We start from the raw sequence: 25,514 nt of genomic DNA on the forward strand, positions 1-25,514 counted from the left end.
AAATAAAATAAAATAAAAAGAACGACCGACCCTATTTTTTTCGGCGATGTTACCGGAAACAGACATATTTTTCTTTTTGGCCTTAGACAACCTCTATATATGCCATACACTACCTTGCACAACGCCCATTATCGAGTAAACGACAGCAATAACAATGATAATGCGTTATTGTGCTTTAAAATGAATACAATCAAACGGAATACTGCCTTGACACGTCCCACCTGCTACCCCCCTACTTTGGGCCGAACGCTCTGCACGGGGCATAGTAACTAGTAAACGTCCACCAACCATCCCCCTGCTTTGTGCCTAACGCTATGCACGGGGCATAGTAACTAGTAACCGTCCACCAACCACACCCCTACTTTGTGCCTAACGCTCTGCACGGGGCATAGTAACTAGTAACCGTCCACCAACCACACCCCTACTTTGTGCCTAACGCTCTGCACGGGGCATAGTAACTAGTAACCGTCCACCTGCTACACCCCTACTTTGGGCCGAACGCTCTGCACGGGGCATAGTAACTAGTAACCGTCCACCAACCACACCCCTACTTTGTGCCTAACGCTCTGCACGGGGCATAGTAACTAGTAACCGTCCACCAACCACACCCCTACTTTGTGCCTAACGCTCTGCACGGGGCATAGTAATTAGTAACCGTCCACCTGCCACACCCCTACTTTGTGCCTAACGCTCTGCACGGGGCATAGTAACTAGTAACCGTCCACCAACCACACCCCTACTTTGTGCCTAACGCTCTGCACGGGGCATAGTAACTAGTAACCGTCCACCAACCACACCCCTACTTTGGGCCGAACGCTCTGCACGGGGCATAGTAACTAGTAACCGTCCACCAACCACACCCCTACTTTGTGCCTAACGCTCTGCACGGGGCATAGTAACTAGTAACCGTCCACCAACCACACCCCTGCTTTGTGCCTAACGCTCTGCACGGGGCATAGTAACTAGTAAACGTCCACCAACCACCCCCCTACTTTGTGCCTAACGCTCTGCACGGGGCATAGTAACTAGTAACCGTCCACCTGCCACACCCCTACTTTGGGCCGAACGCTCTGCACGGGGCATAGTAACTAGTAACTGTCCACCAACCACACCCCTACTTTCGGCCGAACGCTCTGCACGGGGCATAGTAACTAGTAACCGTCCACCAACCACACCCCTACTTTGTGCCTAACGCTCTGCACGGGGCATAGTAACTAGTAACCGTCCACCAACCACACCCCTACTTTGTGCCTAACGCTCTGCACGGGGCATAGTAACTAGTAACCGTCCACCAACCACACCCCTATTTTGTGCCTAACGCTCTGCACGGGGCATAGTAACTAGTAACCGTCCACCTGCTACACCCCTACTTTGGGCCGAACGCTCTGCACGGGGCATAGTAACAAGTAACCGTTCACCAACCACACCCCTACTTTGAGCCTAACGCTCTACACGGGGCATAGTAACTAGTAACCGTCCACCAACCACACCCCTACTTTGGGCCGAACGCTCTGCACGGGGCATAGTAACTAGTAACCGTCCACCAACCACACCCCTACTTTGTGCCTAACGCTCTGCACGGGGCATAGTAACTAGTAACCGTCCACCAACCACACCCCTACTTTGTGCCTAACGCTCTGCACGGGGCATAGTAACTAGTAACCGTCCACCAACCACACCCCTATTTTGTGCCTAACGCTCTGCACGGGGCATAGTAACTAGTAACCGTCCACCTGCTACACCCCTACTTTGGGCCGAACGCTCTGCACGGGGCATAGTAACAAGTAACCGTTCACCAACCACACCCCTACTTTGAGCCTAACGCTCTACACGGGGCATAGTAACTAGTAACCGTCCACCAACCACACCCCTACTTTGTGCCTAACGCTCTGCACAGGGCATAGTAACTAGTAACTGTCCACCAACCACAACCCTACTTTGTGCCTAACGCTCTGCACGGGGCATAGTAACTAGTAACCGTCCACCAACCACACCCCTACTTTGTGCCTAACGCTCTGCACGGGGCATAGTAACTAGTAACTGTCCACCAACCACACCCCTACTTTGAGCCTAACGCTCTGCACGGGGCATAGTAACTAGTAACCGTCCACCAACCACACCCCTACTTTGTGCCTAACGCTCTGCACTTGGCATAGTAACTAGTAACCGTCCACCTGCCACACCCCTACTTTGGGCCGAACGCTCTGCACGGGGCATAGTAACTAGTAACCGTCCACCTGCCACACCCCTACTTTGAGCCTAACGCTCTGCACGGGGCATAGTAACTAGTAACCGTCCACCAACCACACCCCTACTTTGTGCCTAACGCTCTGCACGGGGCATAGTAACTAGTAACCGTCCACCTGCCACACCCCTACTTTGAGCCTAACGCTCTGCACGGGGCATAGTAACTAGTAACCGTCCACCAACCACACCCCTACTTTGTGCCTAACGCTCTGCACGGGGCATAGTAACTAGTAACCGTCCACCTGCCACACCCCTACTTTGTGCCTAACGCTCTGCACGGGGCATAGTAACTAGTAACCGTCCACCAACCACACCCCTATTTTGTGCCTAACGCTCTGCACGGGGCATAGTAACTAGTAACCGTCCACCTGCTACACCCCTACTTTGGGCCGAACGCTCTGCACGGGGCATAGTAACAAGTAACCGTTCACCAACCACACCCCTACTTTGAGCCTAACGCTCTACACGGGGCATAGTAACTAGTAACCGTCCACCAACCACACCCCTACTTTGGGCCGAACGCTCTGCACGGGGCATAGTAACTAGTAACTGTCCACCAACCACAACCCTACTTTGTGCCTAACGCTCTGCACGGGGCATAGTAACTAGTAACCGTCCACCAACCACACCCCTACTTTGTGCCTAACGCTCTGCACGGGGCATAGTAACTAGTAACCGTCCACCAACCACACCCCTACTTTGTGCCTAACGCTCTGCACTTGGCATAGTAACTAGTAACCGTCCACCAACCACACCCCTACTTTGTGCCTAACGCTCTGCACGGGGCATAGTAACTAGTAACCGTCCACCAACCACACCCCTACTTTGTGCCTAACGCTCTGCACGGGGCATAGTAACTAGTAACCGTCCACCAACCACACCCCTACTTTGTGCCTAACGCTCTGCACTTGGCATAGTAACTAGTAACCGTCCACCAACCACAACCCTACTTTGGGCCGAACGCTCTGCACGGGGCATAGTAACTAGTAACCGTCCACCAACCACACCCCTACTTTGTGCCTAACGCTCTGCACTTGGCATAGTAACTAGTAACCGTCCACCTGCCACACCCCTACTTTGGGCCGAACGCTCTGCACGGGGCATAGTAACTAGTAACCGTCCACCTGCCACACCCCTACTTTGAGCCTAACGCTCTGCACGGGGCATAGTAACTAGTAACCGTCCACCAACCACACCCCTACTTTGTGCCTAACGGTCTGCACGGGGCATAGTAACTAGTAACCGTCCACCTGCCACACCCCTACTTTAAGCCTAACGCTCTGCACGGGGCATAGTAACTAGTAACCGTCCACCAACCACACCCCTACTTTGTGCCTAACGCTCTGCACGGGGCATAGTAACTAGTAACCGTCCACCAACCACACCCCTACTTTGTGCCTAACGCTCTGCACGGGGCATAGTAACTAGTAACCGTCCACCAACCACACCCCTACTTTGTGCCTAACGCTCTGCACGGGGCATAGTAACTAGTAAACGTCCACCAACCACCCCCTACTTTGTGCCTAACGCTCTGCACGGGGCATAGTAACTAGTAACCGTCCACCTGCCACACCCCTACTTTGGGCCGAACGCTCTGCACGGGGCATAGTAACTAGTAACCGTCCACCAACCACACCCCTACTTTCGGCCGAACGCTCTGCACGGGGCATAGTAACTAGTAACCGTCCACCAACCACACCCCTACTTTGTGCCTAACGCTCTGCACGGGGCATAGTAACTAGTAACCGTCCACCTGCCACACCCCTACTTTGTGCCTAACGCTCTGCACGGGGCATAGTAACTAGTAACCGTCCACCAACCACACCCCTACTTTGTGCCTAACGCTCTTCACGGGGCATAGTAACTAGTAACCGTCCACCAACCACCCCCCTACTTTGGGCCGAACGCTCTGCACGGGGCATAGTAACTAGTAAAGGTCCACCTGCCACACCCCTACTTTGTGCCTAACGCTCTGCACGGGGCATAGTAACTAGTAACCGTGCACCAACCACACCCCACACCACTTCTGAATTATTAATGTCACGAAAGTTATTTAAGGAACATTTCTTTTTAGGCCAAAAAAAAAAGGTCTGTTTACGGTAACATAGGCCCAAAAAATAGGGTCGGTAGGTCGGGATTTTTTTTTTTCTCCAAAAAACCATATTTTTACGTTATTTTGCCAAAAAAATAAAAGATTTTTTTTTTTTTTTTTCCCAAATGCCAAAAAAAAGTCTAGGGTCGCGCGAAAAAAATAGGGTCGGTCGCGTTACCGTAAACAGACCTATTTTTTTTTTTGGCCTTAGTGTTTGTAAACTTCTGCATGCGGTACAGAACACTGATCCTAGTGTATAAGGACAAGATGCTGTTATAAAGGCATACTGTTGATTTATACTTTCACCGCAGTGCAGTTAAACGAGAATCGATACATTTCTGGCTCTTCTGAAGTTGAAAAGACCGGTTTCTGATCACAATATTTGTTTCAAGAGATTGTCCCTGGAAGGTGATGACTTTGAATCCGTGCAATTAACTGACTGCCATGTGTGTGTGCTTGTGGTGTTTGTGCGGCGTTATAAGTAACGCCAGTTCTACGAAGCAGAACTTGAGTTATTCTTTTCCGTTTTCACTTGATTTTTATATGTTACAGCAATGATTGGTTTCGACGTTTTGTCTTGCAGTTTGTGTATGTCAAACTGAAAGAGACATATAGAGTGGATATGTTTGTTTTCTTCCACAGAAACAAGTCCAACTGCACATTTCTAACGAGACCCGGATGATGCACGGGGTGATGTCCCCAATACACACCACGATGGACAACATGTAAAAAAGAGGAGAAAATAAAAACTTAAACAACATCCCTTGTCTAAGGAATCAACCAACATGTGACATCAAATCATGATGAGATGGTTCATAGTTACGTGAAACACGAATCACGATGAGATGGTTCATAGTTACGTGAGACATGGGACAACGAATCACGATGAGATGGTTTATATAGTTACGTGAAACACGAAACATGATGAGATGGTTTATAGAGTTACGTGAGACATGGGACAACGAAACACGATGAGATGGCTCATAGTTACGTGAAACACGAAACACGATGAGATGGTTCATAGTTACGTGAGACATGGGACAACGAAACACGATGAGATGGTTTATATAGTTACGTGAGACATGGGACAACGAATCACGATGAGATGGTTTATAGAGTCACGTGAGACATGGGACAACGAAACACGATGAGATGGCTCATAGTTACGTGAAACACGAAACACAATGAGATGGTTTATATAGTTACGTGAGACATGGGACAATGAAACACGATGAGATGGTTTATATAGTTACGTGAGACATGGGACAATGAAACACGATGAGATGGTTTATATAGTTACGTGAGACATGGGACAATGAAACACGATGAGATGGTTTATATAGTTACGTGAGACATGGGACAATGAAACACGATGAGATGGTTTATATGGTTACGTGAGACATGGGACAATGAAACACGATGAGATTATTTATAGTCACATGATGCCGGTTCCTATTGTCGCGTTCTCGCCAGTCAGTTGGTGGAAGTAGCCCGCTGTGGTGTGACACCATAGCACCAGAACAAACAGGGAGACTCTGGTCCTCGTTGCCATGGTGATTCTGCTGAGAGGGATTGATCTAGGTTATAATTGGGCAACGAGATTTCACTGGAGTGGCTTGCTGCCCCCGAAATAGGCGTATGCTGCCTGAAAGGCGGGGTAAAACAGTCATACACGTTCGAAGAAGCAGAAGAAGAAGAAGAACAACAAGAAGAACAAGAAGTACAAGAAGAAGAAGCAAAATCAGCTTCCGTATTAAAGACTAGTTATCTAAATACCCTAGAATGACAAGCTCTTTTGACAAATTCAAATTACGGCAATGTGTGAAATTAAGGCATAACCATTCTGTGAAATCAGACCAAAAAAGCTTAACTTTTGTGCACTCGAAGAACAACAAGAACCACAACAAGAACAAGAACAAGAACAACAACAACCAACAACAACAACAACAAACAACAACAACAACAACAACAACAACAACAACAACAACAACAACAACAACAACAAACAACAAACAACAAAGAAGAAGAAGAAGAAGAAGAAGAAGAAGAAGAAGAAGAAGAAGAAGAAGAAGAAGAAGAAGAAGAAAATGTGTGAAATTAAGGCATAACCATTCTGTGAAATCAGACCAAAAAAGCTGAACTCTTGTGCACTATCAAAACAAATGTCCTAAGGTTTCCTCTAATTGCTGTGTACAAACGCTACATAGTGATGTGTCAGAGATTTTCATCAAAAATAACAGGCATTGAGTGTGTAGCCGTGTGGCGATTTCACGTACTGTTGTTCCTCTCTTTCGTTCCCTATCCCAATTATTCCCCTTGACCATGCGTGTATGTATTATTCTGTTCCGTGATGCGTGTATGTCTTTGTGCGTAGATGCTGCGTTTTAATTGGTAATCCCTTAAAGTGTAACTAAACAAGCAAAAAGGAAAAACATCGTTCAGCAACCTTTACACTTTGATATGAAGAAGGGCCTCATAAACTGTCGAACTGCGAAAAAAAAAAAATTTCTCTCACTCGGACACTGTTTGACGGACATGTGAAGTGCGCGCCAGGAACGACAATCTTCTTAGTTTACCTGATTAATGCCCTTAATTTTTGGTTCTGGTACTTTCAGTTCCGGCTGTTGTCATCAATCTACCAAAATAAAAGATCAAACGGAGTTTTCGATTTTTATTTCATGGTTCAGAAAAATATTGCTTATTTTCTGAAGTCAACCGTTTTAGCGAATCTTTCTTTGATTCTTAAAAGTCATTTCAGATTTTTGAAAAATAGTTAACGGTTAGTAATTACCAATATATCGTAAACAAACATATCGATAGGTTTTGGTAAGAAGACACAAGTGCGATGAATGTGGTACCAGTATTTTTGTGGTAAGTAAGGATGCATTTCTTTGCTGTAAGCACATTTACAATGCACATTTAATCTGTTTAGCAACATAAACGAAAGCATGGTACAGTGCCGCTTGTTTGTGGTCTATCTTTTCGCGGCAGATGCGTAACAATTGGAAAAAGCTGCTCGGAACCAGAGCAGATTTGGCTTGGGTTCTTTGAGTGTGAATGATCGACGAGTGGCTTGACATTTTTAACGAATCATAGATTCATTACTGTAGCCTATACTTGAAACCATCATCTGTTTCTGAATTTGTCATCAGTTATGATTGAGCAGTCTCATAGGAATCGTCCATAAAATGTTAAACCGAAAAAGGGCAGACGATTCTGAATCACACAGGCTGCTGTACAAAATCAGATCTAAAACGATATTTTGAACTGCGACGTCTGCGTAAATGCCCTGTAACAAAATACCTTGTCCTGGTCATGTGTATACACATCAGCTTCTATTGGGAAGATCAGTATTTTATATTAATCACAAATACAAGATTAGAAATAGTTCTGAAGATCGCCTTTGATTTCAGTTTCAGCGGCAAACTAGCAGATCTGTCCAAACCGGCATCGTTACATGGTTGAAACTTGAATAATCCCAAATAGATCTGAGTGGGGGTAAGTTTTATAGTATTTCAATTTTTTACGGCAGTTTTATTTAAAGATAGTGTAGTGGAGACTATGAATTTTTTGTTGTAATATTAAAATGATTGTTCTCTATTTACACAATTGAATAATTTGTATACATTTATTTGTTTGCAGATGACGGCATACTGAGTGCTCCAAGAACATACGCCTGCTGGCATTTTGTGTCTTTTCTGAAGACGTTGAGGCAAGCAGAAGTCACGGTCCTGGCCACACACACACAATGACATGAACAAGAAATGATATTTTTTCATGGGCATATCCAGTATTAAAACTTTATTACCATGCAAACGCAACGATTAGAATTTAGAGAAGGTCATCGGTCACACACACACACACACTGGGCGGATCCGGAGGGGGGTTCCGGGGTTTCCGGACCACTTAGGAGCCGGCCTTTGTATTCTAAGTGACGATTTTGGAAAGAAGTTGGCTAATTAGTTTGCTCAGGTTGCGCCAGATCGATCAATTGTCCTTGTTGTGATTCAAATTTTTCTTCTTAATATATTTACTTCTTTGGAAGGTGTATTAGAGGATGTTTCTTGGATCAGATTGATCCATTTTCCTTGTTTTTATCAACATTTGTCGGACCCCCCCCCCCCCCCCCCCCCCAAGGAGGTTGAACGCTTCGCGTCTTCAACTAAACGCTTCGCGTCGTCAAATTGTCCCTTAAAGAAATTTGGAAACTCCCCCTTAAAAATGATGTGATCCGCCCCTGCACACACACAAACACACACAAATAGAGAAGTAATAAATGGATACAGTTTTTCTTTATTTAAATTACAATCAGATGTGGTCGTAGAGCAGGCACTGTAAACAAAACCTAGCATGATATACCACTTGTGTGATGTTTCGGTCAATATCTTTATTTTCCTTTCAGAAATACATTGGCGTTTTGAATGTCAAGGGAAGTGATACAAATGCTGCAGCGGGCTATCAAGAACGCGAAGGCAAACAAGGTAAATACCTACTTCTGACATTACATGTAGTTTACTTATTGACTCTTTCTATACTGGCCATTATCTCCCCAGTCTCTCCCCAAAAACTGGCCATTTGCATGGGTTTGCAACAAAATTCTCAAAAATAAACAAAACAAGATGCAGCCTTCAAACTCATAAGTTTTATTGTGAATATATTGCTAAAACATATGCCAAAGTTTGGTTTCATTGTTGTGAAAAAAATAAAAATATGATGTCCAGAATTTATGGGTATATTTTACGCAATACGAAAAAGGGGGTATGTATTTTGACTTAAAAGCATTTCTTCTTATAAAGGCTCTGTTTGCAACAAAACTGTTTCTGTTTACTTGTATGAAGATTGTGCTTACACAAAAACATAACAAATACCAACTGATTTTCCATTTAGTGGTCATGTAAGAATTGTGAACATGTCCGAAACATCTGATCACACACCATGTGGTCGACATGCAGACCTGTGGTGGCAGAGTTGGAAAATAGGAAAAGTCTTGATGCCAATCCTTCATCAAAAACCGAAGAAAATCGTCATTGTCATAAGTTTGCTTTATTCTAAATCAAACGACTAGGATAGATGACAGACACAACGACAAACACATTCAATTCTATGTAAAACATACACAATGCTCACGTTAACAAGCTGGCCATAACAATGTGCCCATCGTGCATGAAGTGTGGCTTTGGTCGGATCAGTAGCCGTGCTTTGTCTGCGATACTAAACATGAAATTTTGTTAAAGCGACGATTTAGCAATGTTGTTGTTGCTGCTGCTGCTGTCTGTTCTTGTCACGACATCTCGTTTTTTCCCTCCTGATTCTGAGAAGAAGCTGTTTAATTGTGATATCAGGCCTAGGAACCCCTGATTTTCACTTGGAGCATTCTCAAAGAAACTTAGCGTGTGTTAAGAAAAATGAGTGTACTCCACACTTTGTCTTTTGTTGTTCGTTGTCGTTGCATGTCTACCGTTCCACAGCCACCTACTATAGCTGATGGGGTCTATGTCGACCAAAAGAATGGGATTCACTGTAGGTCGAGTTCCTGTAGGTGGATTCTCTGTATACCTAAGACTTTAAAATTGGCAATCTTGTATACAGGGAATACCACAGGGTGTAGTTCCTGTAGCGTTTTGCTAATATCAATGAAAGTCACGTGATGCTTTGCGACATCGTTAGAATTTGATGTTTTTCGATCTTTTTTTGATATTTCTTAGAAATTCTAGTATGGTTTGCAAGTTTTATTGAAAAACTGCACCCTGTGGGATTCCCTGTATACTAGATTGCCAATTTTAAAGTCTTAGGTATACAGGGAATCCACCTACAGGAACTCGACCTACAGAGAATCCCACTCTTTTGGTCGACATAGACCCCATCAGCCCTACTATAAGTGCAAGTGTTAAATGACGTATTTCCACAAAAGACTGCTTGCAGAGAATCATGTGATGCCAATGACAGGTAAGGACATGTGGTAATACATACTACGTTTTGGAACCAGGGAAAATGCAGCACAAATTATTTATCAACCAAATGGATTGACTTGTGCACCACGACAAAAGTTTTCTTTGATCCATAAAAGGTCTTTTGCCAGAAAAATTGCTCTGAACATCAAGTACCCTGCAAGTTGTCACACATTTACATTATTGAAATAAAAAGAAAACACACCAGTAACCAGGTTAGGTACGTTAATATCTATAATCAATATCTCGGCACGTTACTGCCTTCTTCGGGATGGTAAGCTGAACATTATTGAACAAAATAATCGGTTTAGATTGTATACTTTGATTCCTGAACGAAGAAGCAGAGGTACTGCATACAACTAGGAGGACTGTAATATCAGCTTTTGCCTGAAACACACACACATACACTTATAAAATTAATGCAATGTCATTGTATGAAGCCAGAACAATCACTAACTTACATAGTTGGTCACACAATTACCCATCACTGAACAATAAATCGAAGTCGGGTGGATTCAATGACTAAAGCAGTAAAGGCTTTGAAAAAACCCTCCTCACAAAACATCCCCCCCCCCCAAAAAAAAAAAATAAATAAATAAATAAATGAAATAAAACAGGTTGTGTATATAGCGCAGTAAACACCATGCAGGTACAAGCAAAGATTTGACAGTGATTATCCTTGTTTTATATAGCACACATTTTCTAGTTTTAATCTCTCTCTCTCTCTCTCTCTCTCTCTCTCTCTCTCTCTCTCTCTCTCTCTCTCTCTCTCTCTCTCTCTCTCTCTCTCTCTCTCTCTCTCTCTCTCTCTCTCTCTCTCTCTCTCTCTCTCTCTCTCTGGAAAGTAATTTATTGACCTGTGGGTTATTTGCGTTTGTATGCACATTGGTGATTCGTAAACTATGTTGAAAGAGATTGTCAAACAATATTATATGGGGTGTCTTAAATAAAATGTATATCAACAAAATCTGTCATTATTATCAGGCACACGGTTTTAACAAAGCTATGTCACGGAATGCAACATAAGTGGCTTAAAAAGTCGTGTTTTTGTGTGTGCAGGATATTCGCTAGGACAGGACCTCAAGCTGAACCAGCACAACAGCGATGCATTCTTCCATGGCTTCCACAAAAGTCTTTCACCTATAGCGAGCATTACATACAGATAGTCCAAAGAGGGTTAGGGTTACCCTAACCCTCCTTTTTAAAAATTCTTTAGACCAATTATCCCTCTGTTCCCATGTTTAACATGGAATAATTCTGGACAAATGCGAGGACGTTAGCTTTTTTTTAATTTTTTTTTTTTATCATTTTACTTATCATTAAAACTTGTTTAGATTTCGATTCGTAAACCATTTACAGTAATCCGTTGTTTTTTAACTTTGTTCATCTTACCACAGTCACTTCGTTGTTTAGATTTATCATTAAATTTGTTACCATTATGCAGGAAAAATGTAGAATAAAACCAGGAGAGCTTTCGGTAGAAGATATTTCCTGTGTCAAAAGTTAATGCTTATTGTGATTGATGGGTGTTCCAAACTAAGTTATTTTGACTGCCTTATTCGAATTCATTTCCAAGACAGGGCTGAGAAGTGGAGAAGCTTAGGAGAATATTGTAAAAATTGTCTGGGTGTTTTTGCAAAACTTTCGAATATGTCAGATTTTACTTTAGAGATTTTAAATACTGTTAACTGACAGAAATGCTATAACTTCTACACCAATTGACTGGACAACTTCATATTCAGCATACTTAAAGTTAAACTTGATTTTATGCATGTGCAGTTCACAAAGTGGCAAATTTGTAGGTTAAATTATCTAACTTTTGCATCACCAATGACACCAACGCTTTCGTGTCTGAGGATTGCCCTGAACCTAGCTGTAACTGCATGCTTTCTTCAGGTCATCGATAGCCTGGGGGTTGAAGGGGATGTTTTTACATACTCAGACATTCAAAATAATCAAAAAGGTAAAAGCCTGAAGAGTTTAAATTAGGTAAGAATGGCTACCGCTCAATGTCAAAACTCGTTCTGTTTAGTCGACCCCCGAATTTGGAGAAAAAAATTAAAATTGCACAAAAGTCAGACCATTCAATTTACAAAATTGCCACTTACTGGAAAGGCAGAACATAAACTGAAGTTAATGAATACCATATATAAAATAATTGGTTCAACATATGCAGAAGTAACTTGCATGGTTGTGGGTGTCCTTTTTAGGGGGGTCAACCCTGTAGAAGAGACAATTTTCTTTAATTATCAATCCGTAATATATTGTTTGTTATGCATACAAGATTAACATTGACAAATACTTCAAGACTCCTCATTGATCTTAAGAAATGTTGTGTGTTTTTTTTGTTACTGACTGATTCACTTTCTATTCACTTTACTCTACATAAGTCACGACAAGAAAAGCAAGGGAGGTAATTTCTTCGGAAGAGGTAATTCTCTCCCCTCAGAACGATTGTTGTAGTTTACTTTGTTTGATTTTGTTCCCTTCTAATAAGTATTATTTAAAATAGATCTTTACATCTTGATGTGAAAGGCGCAGTACCCCCCTCCCCCAGGATGTTAAATTCTAGGTTGTGTCCATGTAAAATCCTGATCCTAGTCAAGATCCGAGTTGGTTTTTCATGCAACTGTGCCTCTTTATGCCACTCAATTAGACATACTTTGCAATCCATAATTGCACGAAACTAAGTACAGGAAATACGTTGTTGTCGTGTTTTTAATATTACATAATGAAATAAAAAATGTCACAACTGGTTTCGTGTTGGGCTTTCTCTCTCTGTCTGAATCTCATAATTACTTCCTTCTGAGGTCTGAAATGTGTTGCAGGCATTGTTCAGCTTACATTTATTGTTACAATTTTTGTGGATATGTTATTAAGTGTGTCTGTGTTTCTATCATTCGTTATCAGTGTGGTTAAAAAAAAAAGCACACGTCAAAGTAATTTACCATTCATCATTATCAAAACATGCAGATACAGGTAATAAATATTTGTGATACTTTAAACAAATACAATGTTTGTTTGTTGCGTTTTTTCTTTTTTTCAGAGCAAACACACATCGTATTTGTTCAAACGTGTATATTCTGCACTTTCTAATACCCTGCATGGATCTCCAAATCAAGAATAATGAAAAGTCGTCTAATAGCCCTGCATCACTCACACGAACATGATAGAAGCTTGCATGCATGCACCCAGGCTCGCTGTCTTCGGCTAAAAGAGCTTACCGTTGGATCTTCGCTCAGACAAATGTAGCTGTCTTGTCCACTTGCTCCTGTCGCATAGATCTGCAATGTGCAACATCATCTTTGATTAATAAGTCTGAGGCACAGACAAACACACACGCGCGCACATTTGCGAGAGAATGCACGTCAGTCTATTCAATCAAACAGTATAAAAACATACCACAGACGTGGTGGTGGAAACTGGACATTCGCCGTATAACACAATCAAGAGATTCATTTGTGTGTGTATGTTTAATCAAAAGTTCATCTTGCGCACATTCAGTCTGTATTGTAACAGGACCCATCCCGTAAAAACTTCGAACAGATCTATTAAATTCTGAAATCCTTGACAAGTTTTTTTTCCAATCATCTGTATCTGACCGAAGTAAAAAAATCAAAAAAATCAGCCAGTACACGCATCTACCCCCTTACACGACAATACATATGTGGCGAAAAAAGGAATCGAGAGGGGGGGAACAAGGAATAAATTAGATCCAGAAATAATTCCACTTCATCATTCCAAAATTCAAGTGTGAAGTGATCAGATACTGTGGTAAAGATACGTGCTTAGTATCACAACTGAAAATACAAGCCCTAGGGTTTTAAATCAAGGAAACAATTAAAGTTAAGGAAAGATCAACAGAAATGTCGAGAACATGTAAAATATTGTACTTACAATCCGTTTCAGCATGCTCTTCGAATAATAATCTCCCAGTCAGCCTCGTGCTTACGACTTCGACAGGATGTTGCCTCTCACGCTGAGCCAGTACATTTGGAGTGAATTCAAAGGCCAGAGATGCAGTACAAGCACATTAGTTAGATCCAATTCATTTACATTGCTACCTTGCCCAATTTATGGCTATTTCTGTTGGTAACATCACACATGTGGCAAGCAGTGCTTGTTGCCGACTCTGCTGGGACAGGCAGCAGACGATTTTATTTAGGAACCAAATTCTGATTGGTTAAAACATAAAACCGGAACTCAAAGTACCACTTGTTCTTTGGAAGTATCAAATCAAGAACAGATAAGCAGGTAAATCTGAAATGGGTTCAACACTTTTAAAAAATCGTAGTAAATCAGAAAACACAGTAAACGTTGGAAAATTCGTCCAGTATCGCTTCTACAGGTCTATACTTGGACAAAACATAAAGCAATTCAGTAAAGCTGACACTTCAAAATGTCTGTTTAGTTACACTTTAACAGATGCGTACGCATTCACCCCCGACTGTGTGAGTTCGGTCAGTCTGACCGGTGATTTCGTTGTGTGTGGATCGGCCTGTGTGCTTAAGCCTTGAGACCGGTGTTCTATTTGAAACAGTTCTTTGTGTTGGTGTGACATCTTTTAAAATACATTAGGCCTGTGCTGGATTCTTAGTATCATCTTTGACCTGTGGTTTAATAGCTGATTTACCATCAGCGAGGTGAGTGATTCAGACCGGTAATGTGTTGAACAGTCCCGCCGTAACTTCGTGTGTGTTTAGTTCTTCATTGAGGAGTCAACTGTAAATAGATGTTGTTTCTTTTGTTTGTATTGCATTTTGCTTGTCTATAAATAATATGTTCTGATCGTGTGAATGATTCTATGGTGTGCACGTATGTATGTAGCTATTATTGAAAGTACTGGGTGTTCTAAGTTTTCATCAATCGATTTATTTACCAAATGTGTATCTCTTGTGGAATAAAATTCTTCATAAAACACTTGACCTCATTACATAAGTATAAGGTCACTACCATGTATAACATCCCCTTTCTCAGTCTGTCCAAAACACATTGCTTTCTGCACATAATTCCTTTTTTCAAGGTTACAAACATATTTGGTATTCTTCTCACCATCACAAATCCACCTGGCACGTGATCTCACAATAGTACCATCAACTCGCTTCTGCCGCACTTCACACAAATCCACCTGGCACGTGATCTCACAATAATACCATCAACTCGCTTCTGCCGCACTTCACACACATCTGGCTTCTTCTACTCTAACAACTGTACATTACTTTCATTCACCTGATTCTCCAAACATACAATCTCAGCAAGTATTTCTCTCCTATAACTTTCACTTTTTTTATGTGAGGCGTAGGAAATACATTTACCTCTTATCTCCAGCAAAATCATTTGAAAAAAATTGATCATTAATCATCAACATCAAATCTTCATCCTCAATCAAATGTATATTATTTCTGTCGTAAACAGGTAGAGCATTGTATTTTCAAGTCTAATCTTACTTGCTTACCTGGTTTAAACATAAGTTTATTTCAACAAAGGTTACAATCATGACATGTTTTCAAAGTTCGCAGAAACAGCAACAAGCTAGAAGCTTATAGTGGTGTTCCTGCATGACAGTACAACATATAAGGCGGTAACGGCTGAACAATTTGTCTCAATAAACCAAATCTATTAATAACGTAATTAACGTTGCATAATGATAATAAAGAAGACAGTAAAAGGAAGGACACACATACATATGCATATTTGGCAAAAAGCAAAGGCATAATGGAGACAGGACACGACAATAGAATGAACAAAGAAAATAAAAGGGAAAGCGATAGAGGAAGGCAGAGGGAGAGAGAGAGAGAGAGAGAGAGAGAGAGAGAGAGAGAGAGAGAGAGAGAGAGAGAGAGAGAGAGAGAGAGAGAGAGAGAGAGAGAGAGAGAGAGAGAGAGAGAGAGAGAGAGAGTGAGAGAGAGAGTGAGAGAGAGAGAAAGAGAGAGAGAAAGAGAGAAAAAGAGAGAAAGAGAGAGAGAGAGAGAGAGAGAGAGAGAGAGAGAGAGAGAGAGAGAGAGAGAGAGAGTAAGAGAGAGTGATAGAGAGAGTGGGAGTGAGAGAGATAGAGAAAGAGAGAGAGACAGAGAGACAGAGAAAGAGAGTGAGACAGAGAGAAAGAGAGAGTGAGACTGAGAGAGTGAGAGAGAGAGAAAGAGGGGAGAGAGAGAGAGAAAAAGAGAGAGAGAGAGAGAGAGAGAGAGAGAGAGAGAGAGAGAGAGAGAGAGAGAGAGAGAGAGAGAGAGAGAGAGTAAGCGAAAGAGAAAGAGAGAGAGAGAGAGAGAGAGAGAGAGAGTAAGCGAAAGAGAAAGAGAGAGAGAGAGAGAGAGAGAGAGAGAGAGAGAGAGAGAGAGAGAGAGAGTAAGCGAAAGAGAAAGAGAGAGAGAGAGAGAGAGAGAGAGAGAGAGAGAGAGAGAGAGAGAGAGAGAGAGTAAGCGAAAGAGAAAGAGAGAGAGAGAGAGAGAGAGAGAGAGAGAGAGAGAGAGAGAGAGAGAGAGAGAGAGAGAGAGAGAGAGAGAGAGAGAGAGAGTACATAAGTATACATCCCAATTGCATATGCCAATAACAATCGCTATAACTTCTTAATTAAAATTAGACTTAAATGACCTATAATGAATGGTGCATACTGCACTCAAATTCGTTTACTTGCTTACCTGATCCAACAAATCTTTTAAAAGTGAATTATTAAACTTCTATAGTGGTCGATGTCTTTTTACAATGTCAGTATTGAAACATAAAGACACAGGTGAATGATCCGAATTATAACTGGGCATAATATCAACACCATTAACAATTAATCCCAATTGTTCAGATGTTGAGACATAATCCAGTCTACGTCTTTGTACATCATTAAATCTTTGCCAGGTATATTTTCTTTAACCTGTGTGCAGATTTCTATAAGTATATACAAGATTCTACTGTTCCATCATTTCTAACATCTTGTTCCTACTTCTCATTCTATACACTTTTGAATGATGATTAGAATCAATCTTAGGATCAATTGCAATGTTCCAGTCCCTTCCAATCACAACACAGTCATTATCAAATGAAACAATATCCATCTGGTTTTCAAAGCACTCTGGGTGGTCACCACAGTGACTGCTTCGGCCATATATACCGAGCAACAAAAGAAACGCGAAAAAATTCTGCAATGTTTGATTAACAAAATCTCGATGAATTATAGAGTTAGCATTATCAAACGACAAAAGTTTACTGAAAGCATGTTTGACATACCTCTTTTGTGTAAGTGCATGTGCTAACAAACTGAATTACAGCTGGTTACTGTCCATCAGAGCTGTACTGAACGCGCACTCATCCGCTCGTTCCATTCTTATCAGTCACTCCAACAAATCAAATGTCCACACCAGCTGTTTGCAGTTAAGTCCACGTAAAGTGAAATGTTATTGAATTAAATGAAAGCTTTTTATAATTTAACTTTTGTGAAAAATCATAGCAATTTCAAAATCAATTTTCCAAATAAGCTCTTTTTGATTATTTTGATGCTGCGACTGTTTCAACACACGGGTCTTTCGTTGCTCGGTATACACTCCCCACAGTAAATCGTTTATTCAACATTTCTATATCAATCAAAATATATCGCCCCTCTGGATCTCTCACAACATTATGAAGTTTATATTCAAAAATAATTTTAAATAACACAGCAACTCCCCATAACTTGACTAAATGTAAAAAGGCGAGCAGAAACAATACTTACATTTGAGAGCTCAGACTGGAAATCTCCCCCGAGACACCCTACCTGTGACGTGCTTTATTACACTCGCAGCGGAACTTGCGCACCTGTCAGGTGGTGAACGTGTATGCGTCCTCAGCCTTTCACGTCGCAGAATTCAAAAGTTGGCGGTGACTACACTGAAAAGTGAAACAATTATGATTGACCCTGACTGAACCATACCTCCCTGCTCTTGCAAACCATTTTGTAGAGAGAGAGAGAGAGAGAGAGAGAGAGAGAGAGAGAGAGAGAGAGAGAGAGAGAGAGAGAGAGAGAGAGAGAGAGAGAGAGAGAGAGAGAGAGACACAGAGACACACAGACACACAGACACAGAGAGAGACAGAGAGAGACAGAGAGAGAGAGAGTGAGACAGAGAGAGACGGAGAGAGACAGAGAGAGACAGAGAGAGACAGAGAGAGAGACAGAGAGAGGGGTAATCTCTGAACTTTATTACGAAAGGACAAAGATTCGTATAACCTGACGTTCACCTGTAAATTCACGACACGCGTAAACTTCATCGACGGGTCAACTTTAAAGGTGATTTGCTTCATGTTGCTTTTTGCCAGTGCTTGACTCCAGGTCAAGTCCTTGGGTGAACTGGGCAGAGATGTCGACAATCTAAAAACGCATATAACTTTCCATAGATAGAATTAGATCAACGCGACCAAGCCACCATGCACTCGGTCGATTGAAGGGGTTTAAAGGCATTATTCATGATAGAGAAAGAGAGAGGGAGGGAGTGAGCGAAATCGAGATTGAGAGAGAGGTCAGAGAGAGAGACAGAGAAAGAGAGAAGAAAGAAGTGACAGAAAACGAGATTGAGGGAAAGAGACAGAGACAGGGAAAGAGAGAGGGGGTGAGAGAGAGAAAACAAGATTGAGGGAAAGAGACAGAGACAGGGAAAGAGAGAGGGAGGGAGACAGCGAGATTGAGAGAGAGCGACAGAGAAAGAGAGAGGAAGGAAGTGACAGAAAACGAGATTGAGAGAGAGAGACAGAGAAAGAGAGAGGGAGGGAGTGAGCGAAATCGAGATTGAGAGACAGAGACAGAGAAAGAGAGAGGGAGGGAGTGAGCGAAATCGGGATTGAGAGAGAGACACAGAGAAAAAGAGAGGAAGGAAGTGACAGAAAACAAGATTGAGGGAAAGAGTTAGACACAGGGAAAGAGAGAGGGGGTGTGAGAGAGAAAACAAGATTGAGGGAAAGAGACAGAGACAGGGAAAGAGAGAGGGGGTTAGCGAGATAAAATAAGATTGAGGGAAAGAGACAGAGAAAGAGAGATGGAGGGAGTGAGAGAGGGATAGGGGGTTGGGGGAGGAGAGAGAGATACAAAGTGGGAAAGGGTCAGGAAGTGCCAATGTCAATAACCATTTTGTTTATTTGCGATTGTAGTGGTAAACGTAGAAAGTGGTTGCTTATTCACGACAGGCCCTCGCCCTAACGAGGGATTACACTGATAAGAGATAAAGAGAGAGGAGAACAAAATGAAAGAAGGAGAGAGATGGGAATCAACAGATAAATGCTGCAAATCCTTTCTGAGTAATGAAGTTCAATTGCGACGTCTAAGTGTACGACAAGAGAACTGACACAGGGTAATACTGCTGACACAGGGTAATACTACTGACACAGGGTAATACTACTGACACAGGGTAATACTACTGACACAGGGTAATACTACTGACACAGAGTAATACTGCTGATACAGGGTAATAATACTGACACAGGGTAATACTACTTACACAGGGTAATACTACTGATACAGGGTAATACTACTGACACAGTGTAATACTACTGACACAGGGTAATACTACTGACACAGGGTAATACTGCTGACACAGGATAATACTACTGATACAGGGTAATACTACTGACACAGGGTAATACTGCTGACACAGGGTAATACTACTGACACAGGGTAATACTACTGACACAGGGTAATACTACTGACACAGGGTAATACTACTGACACAGGGTAATACTACTGACACAGGGTAATACTACTGACACAGGGTAATACTACTGACACAGGTTAATACTACTGACAGGGATTTTTACTGCAGTTGTTCTTTCTGTATATGATTCTACGTAAGATTTCTTCCCAAATTCAACATTCTTCTTGACTTTGTTTAAGAATTCAGCTCTTTTTTTTTTTAAAGCCTTATTGGTGGTACTGTATGCATTGGTGACGCATGGACCGCCCTTATCCTTGATTGACAGTGCCAAGTAAGATGGTGACGATCTAACAATGTAACATGTTTTCTTCCTCTGACCACGTGTGTGCTCAACCTGCCATAGGCATGATTTCCTCAGGTTCTGGAACCTGTAAAAATAGGGAGAGGGCCCCTAATATGGACCGGTATCTAATATGGACCGGTATCTAATATGGACCGGTATCTAATATGGACCGGTATCTAATATGGACCACCTCATGTTCTCACAAAGTAACGAACCACTGAATGTCTTCCTAAAGGACTTGAGAAATATTGTTATCAGATGGTTTGACTGTCATGTCTGCACGGAGGCATGGTTGACAAGTCAACGTTGCGGCCTGCATTTATATGGGGAGATTTATATAGCGCTTGACGTGACGTTTTCTCTAAGCGCTTTACATATTAATTTCTGCCGTGTGAGATGGACTTTTGTTTACACAATATATCACGCATTCACATCGGCCAGCAAACCTCAAGCCTATTAGGGCGAGCATTCACCTTTCACGGCCTTTATTCCAAGTCACACGGGTATTTGGTGGAAATGTTTAGCTATGCCTATAAAATTTTGCCAGGAAAGACCCTTTTGTCAATCGTGGGATCTTTAACGTGCACACCCCAATGTAGTGTACACGAAGGGACCTCGGTTTTACGTCTCACTCAAAAGCTCACCACCACATCTCTCTTTGGGCTACTGATACCGGACGTCATTGACACTGGTGAAACGATGTTTGCCGCACAGAAGACATGTGAAAGCATGAAGGTCATTTTTGACTTCTTTGGGTGTGCCATGTATCCCCGAGGCTAGCGAGCGCTTCCATGAATGTTGAATTGTGCAGATTCACAGTCATAACATCTGATAACAATTAAGTAGATGTGCAACGCCAAGGCACTGCATACCCCAGCGAAAGACAAACCTCTCTCTCTCTCTCTCTCTCTCTCTCTCTCTCTCTCTCTCTCTCTCTCTCTCTCTCTCTCTCTCTCTCTCTCTCTCTCAAACACACACACGAACGCACACACACACACACACACACACACACACACACACACACACACACACACACACACACACACACACACACCTCAAGTTACACACGTACAAAAATACACACTCACTCACACGCACTTACTCACTCACTCTCTCTCACACACTTCATACACACAAAACACACCCCAATACGCACATATAGACAGACGGACATACACACCTTTACAAACAAACACACACATACACACACACACATACACTTACGCACACGCACAAACACACTCCCACCCACCCACTCTCTCTCTCTCTCTCTCTCTCTCTCTCTTTCTCTCTTATACAGACACTCACACACACACACACACACACACACACACACACACACACACACACACACACACACACACACATTGACTCACACAAATCTCATACATACAAAACACACACTTATACGCACATACACGGTTGGCCTATCAATCAATCAATCAATCAATCAATGAGGCTTATATCGCGCATATTCCGTGGGTACAGCTCTGCAGTGATGCCGTGTGAGATGAAATTTTATACGGCCAGTAATTGCAGCCATTTCGGCGCATATTTACCTTTCACAGCCTATTATTCCAAGTCACACGGGTATAGGTAGACAATTATTAACTGTGCCTAAGCAATTTTGCCAGGAAAGACCCTTTTGTCAATCGTGGGATCTTTAACGTGCACACCCAATGTAGTGTACACGGGGGGAGAGTTCGGACACCGAAGAGAGTCTGCACACAAAGTTGACTCTGAAATAAATTTCCGCCGAACCTGGGATCGAACTCACGCTGACAGCGGCCAACTGAATACAAATCCAGCGCGCTACAAACTGAGCTATATCCCCGCCTAGTGGTAAGGCGTCCGCCCCGTGATCGGGAGGTCGTGGGTTAGAACCCAGGCCGGGTCATACCTAAGACTTTACAATTGGCAATCTAGTGGCTGCTCCGCCTGGCGTCTGGCATTATGGGGTTCGTGCATGCTAGGACTGGTTGGTCCGGTGTCAGAATATTGTGACTGGGTGAGACATGAAGCCTGTGCTGTGACTTCTGCCTTGTCTGTGGCGCATGTTATATCTCAAAGCAGCACCGCCCTGATAATTACGGCCCAAACAAACAAATACGCACATAGACAGACGGACACACACACCTTTACAAACAAACACATATACACACTCATACACACACAAACATACACACAAACTCATGCACACACACATTCACACACACACACACACTCTTTCTCCCTCTCTCTCAGTCTTTCTTACACACACACACATACACACACACACACATACACACACACACACCACACACACACGAGTACAGACTCAAGCACGCACACACACACACACACACACACACACACACACACACACACGCACACACACACTAACACTAACACATGTGCACAAAATGAACACACACACACACACACACACACACACACACACACACACACACACACACACACACACACACACAAACAGTAACACTAACACATGTGCACAAAATGAACACAAACACACACACCGCGCGAGAGAGAAAGACTACAGGGAGGCATGACGTCATGATGCATTAATTGACGTCAAAGACTTTCGACCGTGACGTATTCTTCTTACGCGAGCTTTATCCATAGACTTGGAAACTACGGAATTTCTACCCGTCCAAAGCGGCCTTGGGTGGCGTTTGCTCAAAAAATGGGGGCGCCAATTTTACCCACCGTATTTTTGTTAGTATGGTCCCAATTTTTGGTGAACTTCCATCTCCAACTGTGGCCCATTTTCGGGCACAAAGAATCCTTCTTTATCATGTATTATTCGGTATGCACATTTCTCAAATCGATTACAGTATAGCGTTCACGGGATACCTCCAGCTTCGCTGGGATAATTATTTCTCAAGTCCTTTAGGAATACATTCAGTGGTTCGTGTAGTAGTTCGTCTATTGGAACTCGTCATTATATGCCTCTTGGTGTATACTACATGTCTTTTTGTCATTGATATCGTGCTATCATGGTGGAAGGAGTACTGGAGAGGAGGGGTGTTCTTGAAATAATCACAGACAACATGAAAATATTCGAGTCTACCGTGGATGTTTGTTTTTGTTTTGATTGCCTGTTCCTTTTCACAATGTTACTGCTTGGTTACATATTAGTTTTACAATGTATGTCGAACTAGAAGTGAGCATGAACGATTCCGATCAGCTAGATGACTGGACCCGTCTCAAACGGCCATTTGCCCCTGAACGCCATTTCACGATGAACAGCATGACGCGTTTAGGTATAGAAGATGTTAAATGTTATAGTTGTTAGGGCCTATACTATTTTTTTTTTAGCATTCTCAGTCTGATAATACACATGAAATGTCCAACCAATTGCTATTCTTTTTAACACTTGTATAAAAACAACAATTGTAGGCCTTAGATTTGGTATATTAATGAATAAGAAGAATTTATGAACGGCACTTTGTGTTTCTTATCTATTTATTTACGCGTTCTCTCTCTCTCTCTCTCTCTCTCTCTCTCTCTCTCTCTCTCTCTATCTCTCTCTCTCTCTCTCTCTTTCTTTCTCTCTCTCTCTCTCTTGTGTGCTTTTGTTGCAGGTCAGGGGTCAAGGTTAGGTCAGATCGCGTGAAGCATTGTGGTATAGATTCACTTCTCAGTTCTAACCGAGCTGCATTCGCTGATTTGGGGAAGACGATTTCACATTGTTCGGTTTCGTAGTGGCTCCAGAAAAAATAGATAAAGAAGATACCAAAGGAGATTTCCTACAGGTTGATCTGCACAGCGTGTTTTCAATGTCTGCGCGAGGAAGCGCTGTCGAAAGGGCAGTGTCGATAGTGGCAGTCGTGTCCCCGTAAGTAGGCTACAGACAGACAGATCTAGATCTAGCGTCTCCCCCTCTTGCACTGTGTCTATGCTTACTGTGTGTGTGTATGTGTGACGGAGTGATTGAGTTTGTGTTACTGTTTGTCGATTTCTTACGGGAGCCTTGAAGGCTTCGCCTCTTGTTATCTCTTGCGTTACTGACAATATCGTTATTGAAACTATCACAGTGCACTAAGAGATGTATAGAGCAAATCTCAAAAATGATTATTGGTGCTTTTCGTTCAAAAGTTCATTGTACCGATTTGATCTTTAAATCTCTTAGCGCACTGTGATGTCTCAATAACTTGGGAGGGGGGGGGGGGTGTTCGGGTGGGGGGGGGGGGGGGGGGGGGTGCGTGGTCAACCTGCAGGTCTTCACGAAGAGAAGCTAAACTCTGACTCCATTCACCTTGATGAGACAAGCAGTAGTCGTTGTGCAGTATAGTCGTTGTGTGTGTGTGTGTTTGCTTTAGATTATTAGTTATAGTTAACTTACATTCTTTATTTTGATCTGACTTGTGTTAGGGTATTAGCATTATTTTGACCTTGACACTACCTGCAGAGGCTTTCTGTGTATATTAAATACATAATCACATGTACTGAACATAAGCAAAGCTTGTTGTATATTCCTAAGTTTTATTGTTTGTTTAACATGCCACCCCAAGTTATTTGAATAAAATCATGTTTAAATGAACGCGCGTGTCTAATCCAAGCAGGTTCGCCATTAAGTCAAAAGGATTAAAGAAAGCACAAATTAATCTATGTCGTGCAATTACTGATGTCAATGCTAAACCGACCTCAGGTGACGGAGGGGATACACTTTGTAATGAGAGTGCGTTAATCCCTTCAATAAACGTATATATGACAATGTCTTAATCTCTCCCATAAGCTTATAGATGACGATGCGTTAATCCCCTCGGTAAAATTGTCGTTAAACGGGATCTCCTCCCTGTCGGAAGAATGTAAACAACCACACATGCACCAGTCATCAGGCTTAAAACAAAATCCTCCCACTTGAATAACGGCAGAAGTCATGAGCTTCTGTGGCAGATATATGAGAGAGCTCCCCCAGTCACGTCTTCAGAAAAGAAGTCAACCGCTACAGCCAACGAGAAGTCAATCGCTACAGCCAACGAGAAGTCAACCACTACAGCCAACGAGAAGTCAACCACTACAGCCAACGAGAAGTCAACCACTACAGCCAACGAGAAGTCAATCACTACAGCCAACGAGAAGTCAATAGCTACAGCCAACGAGAAGTCAACCGCTACAGCCAACGAGAAGTCAACCACTACAGCCAACGAGAAGTCAATCGCTAAAGCCAACGAGAAGTCAATAGCTACAGCCAACGAGAAGTCAATCGCTAAAGTCAACGAGTAGTCAACCGCTACAGCCAACGAGAAGTCAACCACTACAGCCAACGAGAA

General features: G+C 42.5%; 2 protein-coding genes and 1 long non-coding RNA gene across 5 annotated transcripts in view; 2 read left to right on the plus strand and 1 right to left on the minus strand.

Moving 5' to 3' along the window:
- LOC138950131 (uncharacterized) overlaps nt 1-18,087 on the minus strand; it is a 100,899-nt gene extending 82,812 nt beyond the window's left edge. Inside the window, exons 1-2 of the mRNA XM_070321884.1 lie at nt 17,987-18,087; nt 5,779-5,898 (exon numbers count right to left, since the gene is read on the minus strand). Of these exons, the coding sequence (XP_070177985.1) occupies nt 5,779-5,891 (113 nt within the window). The 5' untranslated portion in view covers nt 5,892-5,898; nt 17,987-18,087. The remainder of the gene's footprint in view (nt 1-5,778; nt 5,899-17,986) is intronic.
- On the plus strand, nt 7,152-11,451 carry LOC138951150 (uncharacterized). 3 transcript variants are annotated; one of them, XR_011451016.1, is made up of 5 exons: nt 7,154-7,210; nt 7,753-7,837; nt 7,982-8,051; nt 8,742-8,820; nt 11,347-11,451. It is a non-coding gene; the product is annotated as an uncharacterized lncRNA (long non-coding RNA). The 3 variants fall into 3 exon arrangements; XR_011451017.1 differs by lacking the exon at nt 7,753-7,837 and having other exon boundaries at nt 7,152-7,210; XR_011451015.1 differs by lacking the exon at nt 7,154-7,210 and having other exon boundaries at nt 7,234-7,837.
- Nucleotides 18,088-23,234: 5,147 nt separating the features above from the next.
- On the plus strand, nt 23,235-25,467 carry LOC138950052 (as-peptide 126-like). The gene is made up of 2 exons (XM_070321834.1): nt 23,235-23,315; nt 25,138-25,467. Exons 1-2 carry the CDS (start codon nt 23,235-23,237, stop codon nt 25,465-25,467), a joined length of 411 nt encoding a protein of 136 aa, XP_070177935.1.
- The last annotated feature ends 47 nt before the right edge of the window (nt 25,468-25,514 follow it).

This window comes from Littorina saxatilis, linkage group LG16 (assembly GCF_037325665.1).
Source record: "Littorina saxatilis isolate snail1 linkage group LG16, US_GU_Lsax_2.0, whole genome shotgun sequence".
In the NCBI taxonomy this organism is placed as follows: Eukaryota; Metazoa; Mollusca; class Gastropoda; order Littorinimorpha; family Littorinidae; genus Littorina; species Littorina saxatilis.